The sequence below is a fragment of the Plecotus auritus genome (assembly GCF_963455305.1).
Source record: "Plecotus auritus genome assembly, chromosome: 4".
Classification (NCBI taxonomy): domain Eukaryota; kingdom Metazoa; phylum Chordata; class Mammalia; order Chiroptera; family Vespertilionidae; genus Plecotus; species Plecotus auritus.
The window spans coordinates 4,981,822-4,994,769 of NC_137775.1; the positions used below are offsets into that span (position 1 = coordinate 4,981,822).

A 12,948-nucleotide genomic window follows, 5' to 3' on the forward strand; every position below is an offset into this window, starting at 1 on the left:
GATTCAGGCCGAGCTGAGGGCCACCCCCCTTCCTGAGCATGAATTGCATGCACCGGACCTCTAGTTATTAATAACGAACTACAACATTCGCTAATGACTGATTACTATAATCGTGTTGCATTCATTTCCCTTACGCGCCTTACATGCAGGCGCACCATTTTTCTCCATTAATACTAGCAGCGAATATTTTAGCAGCCAATTGTCACGTCATTAGTCTTGGACTGACTTGCTTGGTGTGCGCAACAGGAAATATTTCGCTTTCGGAGAACCAGAAAAATAGGCTTATTTGCATTACACTTACTAATTTGTGCACTTATTCAGTGTCTGGTAAGTTACTGTCCAAGAAAAAAATATTAATTTTTATTAAAATGTTCTATTATTTTATGTTAACGATTACTCATTTATTTCAGCCCTTCGTATTCAGCACGTCTCTATCGAAATAAACCTATTTTTCTATGAAAATTGAAGCTTTTGTTTTTTTGTGGCCCACATCAACGTAAACCTTATTTGGCCTGTGTTAGCCTTTGACTTTGACATGCTTGATATAGTCAGTGAAAAGAATCTTGTCCAAGATACCACCAACCTTATAATCACAAAAATGATCACATAGGATATTTACATGAATTAACTGGTTTCATTAAATTAGGTCAGCACAGAGTGGTAAGAGTATGTCACAACTGGAAAAAACAAAACCGGGGAACGCAGTACCAAATGCTGAAAGAAAATAAGCAGAAAGCCCCTCCACTGGTTGTCTTTCAGTTGCAGGGGGTAACAGTGCTCTTGCTTCACTAACCACGTTCTCAGACATGGATTAACTGCAGCTGAGCCGCAGCCGGCATGGCTCATGCCTGAGGCAGCTTTTATCAGACCATCCTTGGCGGCTAATACTTGAAACTATGCATATACTGTTCCAGACTCAATCATTTCCTAAAAAAGAAATTATTGAAGCATCAATCAGCTTTTGCCAGATGTTTGATTGCTTTGGCTCAATGAAGACATGCTTTGTAACAATGATCACCTGTCACGTCTAAAAAGTATTATTTTTCTCTGAGCAGATTTCAAGGATACTTCTCTTCCAAGTCACAGAATTGTCCCTCCTCCTACCAGATAGTTTCAGGTGTAGAGAGCCACTGCTCCTTCGACCAGTGAGTCATCATCATCAGAGTGCTATGTTCTTTACTCACATAAGATCTGACTTCAACACAATTAAAAGCAACCAAACCTCCCCAAAATGTAGGCATTTAATGATGACAACTGCTCAGTGGGTTCTGAGATGTGTAGGATCAGAGCTCTACAAAGTTAAATTATATAAAAATGTAAATCAGATCACAAGATACAATGATTACTTTGGTAGAACCTAGCCAGCACAGGCTTTTGTGAGATTCTAGGTGCTCCAGATGTTCTATGGTCCATGTAAGCTCACTCAACCCCAGGTTTCAAGTCATCCTAACTTCTTCTTTTTTTTCCCTAACATGCCATTTGCACAAACTCTAAATGACAAGAAAAGCTGAGGAATATAGTGGTGGTAGAGACCACACAGCTGCTACATGGACATGGCAGAAGGTTCCCTCCTCAGACAGGCTGCCAGTCAGGAGAAAACGATGTGGTAGCTCTACTTGGCTGCTGAGGCTGGAGCTCTTTTGTATAATGTTAGGGACATAGGCTGTAATGGTGAACCACAGGCTTGTACAAAGAAACAAAGGAGAGGCACACTCTTTTATGGGTTTGGGAAGACGGTTGTAAACAAAGATTCCATTGGAGGAAACTGAAAGTTCCCAGTGTAGTGATTTCTCATTGGCTGAGCTACGGCAGCCTCCCATTGGCTGAGCTGTCCCTGGGAGGAATCTTTCCTCCCTTCTGCTGAGTCTAGTATCACTTCCTGTCAGAGATGCAGGTACCTCTCTTCCTGTGGGGTCAGTCCTGTGTGTTGAGTGAAATGTGCATGAAAGTTCTCTCTTCCGCCTCCTGACTCCATTTTAAATGAGGTTTCTGTTTATTACTTTTCACATTTCCCTCTTCTGATCAAAATCTTTCTCCAAAAGCATTGTTGACCAAGAGTCAGCTTTTTCCAGATTCAGTGACCCTTTTGCCTCTTGATGTCAGGAAGCACCTCACCTGGGTGTTATGTACCAAGTCAGGGGGGAAGTGCACAGAATGGCAACCTACTGAGGTCACATCTGAGTAACCAGGAGGGGTGGGGCTAGGGAGGATCTCCCACACCATCTCCCATCTAAAGTCTGTATTTCTTAGAGTACGGAACACGGCAAAGGTACATTCAGAACTGAAAGACTTAAATAAGCACTTTGGGAAACCACAATGCAGGATTAAAAACATAAAGCAATTAAACAGTATTGTTATCTCAAAAATGCTTGGAACAATGTATCTTATCAGTATACTATGAACAATACATGCATTTCTGCTAAAAGAGAAAAGAGTTTCTTGTTGGAGAACAAGGCAGTGTGAGACAGCGTTTTGGACTCAAACTTGGGTTCAATTTTGGCTTTAGCACCCATGAACTTTCTTGAGCAAGGTACTGAACCTCCTGACCTTTTTCCTCCCATTAACTGAGAATAGTAACATCTTCTGAAAGGGTTATCCTGGGGGCAAGGAGACTGAGAGATAACACACCAAAAAGCTAAGCACGGAGTTGGCATTCCTAGCTCCCCTTCACTTTATTTCTCTGGGTAACACTTTATTTTTTTTTTTCCTTTTCGATTTTTTTCCTTTTTTAATTTTTAAAAAAATCTTTATTGTTCAGGTTATTACAGTTGTTCCTCTTTTTTCCCCCCCATAGCTCCCCTCCACCTGGTTCCCACCCCACCACATGCCCTTCCCCTCCCCACTGTCCTGATCCATAGGTGTATGATTTTTGTCCAATCTCTTCCCGCACCCCCCCATACCCCTTTCCCCACCGAGGATTGTCAGTCCACTCCCTTTCTATGCCCCTGATTCTATTATATTCACCAGTTTATTCTGTTCATCAGATTTTTTATTCACTTGATTTTTAGATTAACTTGTTGATAGATAAGAATTTGTTGTTCATAATTTTGATCTTTACCTTTTTCTTCTTCTTCCTCTTCTTAAAGAATACCTTTCAGCATTTCATATAATACTGGTTTGGCGGTGATGAACTCCTTTTGCTTTTTCTTATCTGTGAAGCTCTTTATCTGCCCTTCAATTCTGAATGATAGCTTTGCTGGGTAGAGTAATCTTGGTTGTAGGTTCTTGCTATTCATCACTTTGAATATTTCTTGCCACTCTCTTCAGGCCTGCATGGTTTCTGTTGAGAAATCAGCTGACAATCGTATGGGTACTCCCTTGTAGGTAATTAACTGTTTTTCTCTTGCTGCTTTTAATATTCCCTCTTTGTCTTTTGCTCTTGGCATTTTAATTATGATGTATCTTGGTGTGGTCCTCTTTGGATTCCTTTTGTTTGGGGTTCTCTGCGCTTCCTGCCTTATAAGTCTATTTCTTTCACCAGGTAGGGGAAGTTTTCTGTCATTATTTCTTCAAATAGGTTTTCAAGATCTTGCTCTCTCTTTTCTTCTGGCACCCCAATAATTCGGATGTTGGTATGCTTGAAATTGTCCCAGAGGCTCCTTACACTATCTTCATATTTTTGGATTCTTTTTACTTTTCCAGTTGGGTGTTTTTTGCTTCTTCGTATTTCAAATCTTTGACTTGATTCTTGCGATCCTCTAGTCTGCTGTTGGATCTCTGTATATTATTATTTCAGTCAGTGTATGCTTAATTTCTAGTTGGTCCTTTTTCATTTCCTCAAGGGACTCGCTAAATTCATCGGCCGTTTCTAGAAAATTCTTGAAAAACCTTATAACCGTGGTTTTGAACTCTATATCCAGTAGTTTGCTTTCCTCCATTTCTTTCATTTGTGACCTGTTTCTTTGTCTCTGTATTTTGGCTGCTTCCCTGAGTTGATAGAGTGGCTTTGTGTGCTAGGTGTCCTATAGGGCCCAGTGGCTCAGCCTCCCCAGTTACCTGAGGTGGACACCCTTGGTGCACCCCTTTGTAGGCTGTGTGCACAGTCTTGCTGTATTTAAGTCTTGATTGTTGTTGGTATCACTGGGAGGAATTGACCTCCAGGCCAATTGGCTGTGAGGAAACAGCTGTGTCTACGATGGGAGAACTTCTGTGTTGGAGACACCCTTATGAGGCAATACTTGCTTTAGTGGGGCTTTGGTGCTCACTGAGTCTGCCCCCTGAGTGTGTCCCTTATGGATCTGAGGAGTTGTAATCAGGATGTTCCTACTCTGACCCCTGGGTACACTGGCTCTTGGATCTCCAAGGAGGTGCAAATTTAGCCTCTGCCTGAGGCCACCCAGCAGGAGCTACAGAGAGATCTGCAGATTCCTCTTCTTTGTTTGGGGTGTGGAGGTGCCCAGATGAGGCCCAGCTGTGAAGCAATGCAAGCTGCTGTGGGGCCTCGGGCCTTCTTTTGGATGTTTTGGGTCTCTCTGACTCAGCTGCAATTTGATAGGTAAGTTTAGATTTCAAAGGACCAGGCCATTCATATGCAAAAGCCTCTGCGCACAGCTTGGATGGGGCGGAGTCTCAGGGCAGAGCAAACAGCAATGGCTTCCCATCAGCCCTGCCCTAAGAGGCCCCTGGGTCTCAGTATCTCGCGGTAATCGCAGCAAGCACCTCTGAGAGAAAGCCGCCCTCGAGTTCCGCCCACTGCCAGACAGTCCAGTTTCTCCCCGTATGAGTCTGGGTCCCCAGAGTCTTGCCCAGAACGGGAGTTCAGTGCAGTCGGGAGCTTGTATCTCCCTCCCAATTAAAAAAGACAACCGCGTCCTCAGTTGCCAGCCCTTTCCGCGCGCACGTCTCAGTACCTCTGCCTTCTGCAGCTCCTCTGAGTCTCACTATGCTTTTCTCTTCCCTTCTAGTTGTAGAATTTCCACTCAGCCAGCCTTCCTGTGGTTCTGGATGATGTCCGTTTTGTCTTTTAGTTGTAGTTTTGAAGTGGTTGTGCAAGGCGGCAAGTTCAGGTGTTTACCTGTGCCGCCATCTTGGTTTCTCCTCTCTGGGTAACACTTTAAAGAACGTCTTGCCACCCGGCCACTTGCTACCCAACTGCAGACAGATCTCAATTCACCATGGGCCTTTCTAGGGAAAAGAGCTCACACTTCGGTGGACAGGAGAATAACAGCACTTAGAGACCCTTGCGACGAATTCAGAAGTCTTTACGGGAAGCCTCTGAGAGCTGCAGCCTCAAGACCTGAGGCTGCTCTTTGGTGATGACGTTTTGGCTACTGTTTTAGGGCAGCTAGGCTCTGTGTTCGGGCGCTATGAGGTAATAGTGCCTCACACTTCTGTAGACACTTTAAGAGCTGGGGAGGAGACTCTCATATGCAGACAATGCTATAAGCACTTTCCATAGTTAGTTTTTTTAGGTTCTAGTGCTCCTCTGAGGCAGGTACCATTAGAGTCCCTATGTTACAGATGAGGAAACTGAGGACCAGAGAAATATTTCCCACCAGGAAGTCACTGAGTGAGATTCTTGGCTCAAGTGGTCTGACTCTAGAAATCATTGCTCTTGACAACATCCCCTGCAGGTGACATGAATTTTCATAGTCATGGGATTTCCACATCTGCAGCTCTATTCAAAAGGCTAATTAGTAGTCACCCCTTCCTTTTCACTCTTTGTAGGTATGCAGGCAACTGACCTTGGTTCTTGTCACCTTGAAGGAAAGATTTCAGTCAAGCGATAAAGTATAGCAAAGCAAGCAAGAAGTTGTCGTCGGAGCAAAAACACATTCAGGACAGTGAACCAGGAAGGGCAAGAAGCAGCAACAGAAGAGCCTCTGCTGGGCTGCTCTGACTCACTGGGAAGTCTGAGAAAAGGGGGGCTTGGAGACAGGTTCAGGGCCTTAGTTTGGGATGATCTGCCAGTCCCACTGCTCCCCTGGCTGTAAGTCTTATAGGTCCTCCGTGGGGGAAGGTAAAGATGTGCGTGTGGTATCTCTCTCTCGTGCATGCTGGAATCTTAGGGGAGGTCTTAACAGAATGTTCATCAGCTTTCCAAGTGTGCTCTTTCAGGGTCATGGCCTCCACTGATTGGTCGGTGCCAGGGCAGGGGTCATTAGTCAGTGCAGCTGGTCCTGAGGCAGCTGTGGCATCACTTGCATGGTTTTGCTGCTTTACTGGGCCTGGGACTGAAATACAGCTGAGGCCTACAGGTTATCCTTAGGGAGAAAAGGTCAGGGGGTCTAAAATGCCCGACTAGTGATATGCTGGGGGAGGAAAGGTTACTCTGGGGGCAAGGTCCTTGTTTTCCCAGTTTTGCCCCTTGCTAGGCACCTGGGGCTTTTCGTCCTGGGGACCTTCTGTACCTGGCCCATCCTCCTTGCTCTGCTCATTCTGTCTAACTGCCTATTACAACAGGGCCTATTCAGAGTTAGTCAAAATGATTACATTTACCCTAACAAATAAAGTCACAAAGAAAATTTGATTTTTACCCAGAAGTAGATTTGTCTTCTGTGACGACATCTTATAAAGATCCTCTAATAAGGATCTGCTAATAATAACTGCTAATAATACTAGATGTACCACTTAATGCGGATTTTGTAATCAAAGAAAACAGGATAATTTCAAGAGAAACATCAAAAGTGCTTTATTCAAAGTAATGACCATCGCTAGCTACACATTTCCCTCATCTTTCAGGTAATTTGTGGATACCGTCCCAATAGAACTTTTCTTGTTTTGAGGCAAACCATTCAGAGAACCAATTTTCCACTTCTTCGTATGTTTTGAAGTGCTGCTCAGAAAGTGCGTGTGCCATCGATCGGAACAAGTGGTCATCTGAAGGAGCAAGGTCTGGTGAATACAGCGGGTGAGTTAATACTTCCCAGGCAAGATCTTTGAACGTGTCTTTAACTGGTTTTGAGGTGTGTGGTGGTGCGTCATCATGAAGCAAAATTATTTTGCCGTGTCTTCTGGCACATTCTGGTCGTTTCACAATCGAAGTGTGGTTCAAATTGATTATTTGTTGTCGGTAGCGATCAGTATTAACGGTTTCACCTGGTTTTAGAAGCTCGTAATACACCACATCTTCCTGATCCCACCAAACGCAGAGCATTGTCTTCCTTCCAAAGCGATTTGGCCTTGCAGCCGATGTTGATGGTTAACCTGGATCAACCCATGATTTTGTGCCTTTAAGGTTCTCAAAATAAATCCACTTTTCATCGCCAGTCACAATTCAATGCAAAGAAGACTTTCTTTCGTGCTGTTGAAGCAACATTTACTGATGACTTTTCGGTTTTCCATTTGTCTTTCGTTCAGTTGATGTGGCACCCGTTTTCCTTCCTTTAAAATCTTTCCCACTGCTTGTAAACGATCGGAAATTGTTTGTTGAGCAACGTTGAATCTTTCTGCAAGTTGTTTTTGAGTTTGACACGCATCTTCATCCAATAATGCTTGTAATTGTTGGTCTTCAAACTTTTTCGGTTGACCTGGACGTTCTTTGTCTTTCACATTGAAGTCATCACTTTTAAAGCATTTAGACCAGCATTCACAAGTATCTTGAGATGGAGCATGTTCACCATAAGCTTTCTGAAGCTTCCCATGATAACTTTTTCTTCAAAATAAAGTAATGAATTAAAACTTCCCGCAAATGCTCTTTTTTGGGCACAAAATTCGACATTTTTAAGCGTAAAAATATCTATGACGTTAACACCTTCAGCAAATCTGACATATGAAGTTTTGAAGCTTGCTATCAATACAACAAAATAGCATACATATCAAATCGCATATATATCAACATATGTGTAACTCCATCTATTGAAAAAAATCCGCATTATTAACTGGCACACCTAGTATCTTCACTCCTTGCAATTTTATGCCACCTCACTGATCTCTTTATCTTTCAAACGTGGGGAGCTCACAGGGAAACCATCCTAGGAGAGGAGAGTAGACTAAGAAACCCCCCATCAACACAGGTCCCCTGAGGATTCGGTTCTGAAGCCGTAGTTCTGCAAATCCCTGGGATGGCACGTGTGTGCTGTGCTGCCCATCCTCACGGGGGAGGAAGGGCAGAGCTGCCCCATAAGCCGGAAGAATCTATGAAGCGGTTCGAAAGTAGCACAGCTCAGCAGGGCACCCCTGGAGCAGTTGTTTTCCCCTGGGGGAGACAAATTTCTATCGGAAGGGAAGAGCTGAGGGAGGAAGGGTTGCAACCTGAGAGAAGGAAGTGTTGACAACTCAGTTTGGTGAGTGGCTTGTGAGAAACAGTCGTGCGGAGCTCCCTGTGAGACAACCAGGAAGATTACAACACAGGAAAATACCTTGTGAAAGGGAGCAAAAAGTGATATGCCAGAGTACTTCGAGGACCTAAATTTAACATGCAATCACAACACTGAATGTGAAAGTGATTTCACAGGTTTAATTAAAGCTTGAAGACTCAGAGCGTTCTCACAAGAGCAGCACAGCTGAAGCATATACACACAAAGCATGAAAAGCAGGGTTCTAGTTTTACTTATTTCTCCTCCACCCATTTCTGGAGAGTTTCCATTTGCCCCGGGACACAGGACCCGTGTTGTCTCTCCAGCAGCCTTTCGCTGAAAGAGGTTCCAGCCCACTCACCTGAGCCCCTCGGTCGTTGACCAGTTCCACGGACCATCTTCCTTCGTACTGAATCCACACAAATATCCCTCCGTCTGCGTCACACGTGGCCAGCTTCTGGTATGGCTCATTCCACCTCACCAGCACAACCTAGAAAACAACCAAGAAGATATTTACCACAGGGAATGAACCAGTGGGCCAGGATTACGCCTACAAAGAGATCAAACTTCAGAACTAAACAGAATGCGTGGTCAAAGAAAAAGACTGCGGAGGATGTGGGGATTAGTGGAGGGGACAGGCCATAGTCCACACACGGCAGTCACAGGGAGCCAGACCCGCAAAGGGCTTCCTGAGAAACAGCAGACCCCTGAGCAAGTGATCAAGTATAGCACGAAAATACCCACGCTAGAAAAGCGAGGCCCAGAGGCCATCTGTACTCTGTCTTGCCTCTCAGAGGTGCAAGGATCTTTCACCTGACAGGACTGTATGAGGGGAAAACAATTTTCACAAAATATATTGTGTATTTGAATCAGAGCTTTATTTTTTAGTGCAGTAAGAGGCAAGGATGAGACCTATTTAATTTCATTTTCCTCCCAACGTGAAATTCTCCATATATTTTCTAGATTCTTATTTTCAAACTAGAAGCCCGATGCATGAAGATTCGTGCTAGAATGGGCCTTCCCTTCCCTGGCTGCTGGCACTGCCTTTCCACTCCGGCCCAGCCCCGGAGCCACCTCTTTCCGCTCCGGCCCCGCCTTCCCATGCTGCCCAGAGGCCCTGAGACAGGGGTGGGGCGGAATGCCCCCCGGTCACTCGGCACCTGTGTATGCAAATTAACCACCATCTTTGTCGGGTTAATTTGCATATCACTCCTGATTGGCTGGTGGGTGTAGCGGAGGTACGGTCAATTTACATGTTTGTATATTATTAGGTAAGATAGTTCAGCATCTAAACATAGCTAATTTGGAAATGACTTTGATCTTTCTCAACTATCACTCCATCGAAAAGGCAGACCCTCTGGAAGATGGTCTGTGGTATTGGAAGAATGCATGAGGGCAGCCCTCGTAGAGTCCAGTGAAACCTCTAAGGACATAGGGCTATGAAGGGGCCCAGGAGCCACGAAACTGACTCCCCACTTGCATTGTGTGAATGTTCTCTGAGTGTCATCTCACTGGCCCATGTTAGTAATCATGCCGAATTAAGTCAACCGGTCAGACATTCAGCTCATACTTAAGGTTCCTGCTGTGTGATGCTGCAACCAATACGAAGCTGGAGAAGACCAGGCTCTGCTCTTGGGAAAAGTCCAGCTGGGAGCCACAACATCCACAAATATGTGAATACTAGAGGCCCGGTGCACGAAACTCGTGCACGGGGGCGGGGGTGTCCCTCAGCCCAGCTTGCACCCTCTCCAATCTGGGATCCCTCTCACAATCCAGGACTGCTGGCTCCCAACTGCTCGCCTGCCTGCCTTCCTGATTGCCCCTAACTGCTTCTGCCTGCCAGCCTGATTACCACCTAACCACTCCCCTGCCAGCCTGATTGATGCCTAACTGCTCCCCTGCCAGCCTGTTTGCCCCTAACTGCCCTCCCCTGCAGGCCTGGTCACCTCTAACTGCCCTCCCCTGCAGGCCTGGTTGCCCCCAACTGCTCTCCCCTGCAGGCCTGGGTCCCGCCCAACTGCCCTTCCCTGCAGGCCCAGTCACCCCCAACTTCCCTCCTCTGCCAGCCTGGTCACCCCTAACTGCCCTCCCCTGCAGGCTTGATCGCCCCCAACTGCCCTCCCTTGCAGGCCTGGTCCCTCCCAACTGCCCTCCCCTGCTGGCCATCTTGTGGTGGCCATCTTGTGGGGGCAGCCATCTTTGACCACATGGGGGCAGCCATCTTGTGTGTTGGAGTGATGGTCAATTTGCATATTACTCTTTTATTATATAGGATAGAGGCCTGGTGCAGGGGTGGGGGCCAGCTGGTTTGCCCTGAAGGGTGTCCCGGATCAGGGTGGGGGTTCCCTTGGGGTGTGGGGTGGCCTGGGCAAGGGGCCTATGGTGGTTTGCAGGCTGGCCATGCCCCCCGGCGACCCAAGCGGAGGCCCTGGTATCTGGGATTTATTTATCTTCTACAATTGAAACTCTGTAGCCTGGAGCGGAGCCAAGCCTCCTGCTTGCTCTGTGGCCGCAGCCATTTTTGTTGGGATTTATTTATCTTCTATAATTGAAACTCTGTAGCCTTGAGTGGAGGCCTCAGCCGGCCAGGGTGTGTGGAAAGCTTGGCTTTCTCCATTACGGGGGAAACCCAATCCTCCTGCTCACTCTGTGGCCACAGCCATCTTGGTTGGGTTAATTTGCATACTTGCTCCTGAATGGCTCATGGGCGTGGCTTGTGGGTATAGCGGAGGGATGGTCAATTTGCATATTACTCTTTTATTAGATAGGATATACTGAGGTGTATCTGTCAAACTAGGACTATCATTAACTGGCAAGAGCATGCCTGATGCTCATAAGAAAGCTTTGGATCCCGTCTCCTCCCAGGGCTTTGTGCCTAATAAACGAACTACCCCAATGGTCGGCAAACTACGGCTCGCGAGCCGCGGTTTGCCGCTCTGTTGACTAATGAGTTTTCCGACCACTGGGATAGGGGCTTAATCACAAGGAACAACAACAGCTTGTAATTATTGGAATCGAGAGTCTAGGTCAGTGGTCGGCAAACTCATTAGTCAACAGAGCGGCAAACTGCGGCTCGCGAGCCGCATGTGGGTCTCGAGCCAGTTTGCTGATCACTGAACTACCCTCATGAACATGTGGCACCTGTGTAAATGGTTTCCAAATTTTAATGTATACAGCTGACCCTTGCTAAGGGCACTGACCCCACTCACATAAAACAAATCCACCTACACCTTTTAATTTCCCCAAAACTTAACTACAGCTATCCATCAGCTTCTATGAGGGACTGGTTCCGGGATTGCTATAAATACCAAAATCCGAGGATGCTCAAGGCCGCCATATAAAATGGCATAGATTAATGCGTGCAATTGGCCATCTGCACCTACAGTTGGTGGATGCAAAACCTGGGGGATACAGAAGGCTGACTACGTATTTATTGAAAAACAGCCACATATAAGTGGACCCATGCAGTTCAAACCCATGTTGTTTGAGGGTCAACTGTACAATGACAGATTGTCGAGGACCTCCTCACGCCCATCTGTGTCCAAAACACAGACCAATGCAGAGGCCCAGTCACTTCACCAAGTTGTACCAGGGGCACACCTGGTTTTAGTCCTTACGTTTGTTTGCAAGGCACCAGAGAGCTAGAAGCGGCCCCATAACCAATGGCATTAGCACTAGTTATAAGATGCATTAAAAAAAGATGCATAATAAAATCCTCAAATTTTCCCAGAGGAAATTCTTACCCACTCAAAATGTAAGGATGCTGTTGCTTTAAAAACAAAACAAAAAAACTCTGGCCCAGCCAGCGTGGCTCAATGGTTGACCATCAACCTATATGAACCAGGAGGTCACAGTTCAATTCCCGGTCAGGGCACATGCCTGGGTTGCATGCTCAATCCCCAGCGTGAGACTTTCAGGAGGCAGCTTATCAATGATTCTCTCTCATCATTGATGTTTCTATTTCTCTTCCTTCTCCCTTCCTCTCTGAAATCAATAAAAATATACATATTTTTAAAAATTCAAAAATCAAAGAGAGCTGTGAGGTTGCAATTTCGAGACATGGCAATCACTAGTCAAACCTAACTTAGCTGACGGTTCCCACGCCAAAGGCAACTTCCAAGGATGCAGACCGACAGCTCCCAGCAGCCCCATTCAGCCTCCCCTCTGCTGAGCGCCTGCCACACTCGGGTCCCAGCTCTGCATGTGCAGCGCTCACACCACCCACTGTATGGGTGGCAACTGTCGCTGCACAGATGCCCTTCCTACTGAGCTGTGCTGCCCGAGGAAAGAGACAGAATCCTGATCATCTTGGAATACTGACACACAGTAATTTTGAATATATTGTTCCAAAGAGTAATACATAATTAGAAGTTATTATCCTTATTCAGTTGTATCTTTGAACTATAAAAGGTTATTGAAATAGCTTTCAAACTCCTGAAGGCATTTTAATAACAGCCAACACTGCCAGCCTGCCTATTACAAACGGTTGGGTGCTGAGCCATCTCTGTCCTTGTCGAGTTCAGTTCAGTAAATGGACACAATCTAGTGCTCTATCTGCAATCAGAGAGTTGTGAACGTACACAGGAGGACCCTCGACACAGGTGGATGGGGGACAACAAATCCACATTCATTTATTTGATTCTAGTTTTTTAAATTCTCTATTTAAATTACGGATCTAATTTTTTAAAAGCTGTAAAACCAAAACAGCAAC

At 45.7% G+C, this 12,948-nt stretch overlaps 1 protein-coding gene across 2 annotated transcripts in view; it reads right to left on the reverse strand.

Moving 5' to 3' along the window:
• TULP4 (TUB like protein 4) overlaps nucleotides 1-12,948 on the reverse strand; it is a 149,998-nt gene that overhangs the window by 46,804 nt on the left and 90,246 nt on the right. For both annotated transcript variants that reach the window (XM_080666165.1, XM_080666166.1), the window contains exon 3: nucleotides 8,599-8,727. In XM_080666165.1, coding sequence (XP_080522291.1) covers nucleotides 8,599-8,727 — 129 coding nt within the window. The remainder of the gene's footprint in view (nucleotides 1-8,598; nucleotides 8,728-12,948) is intronic.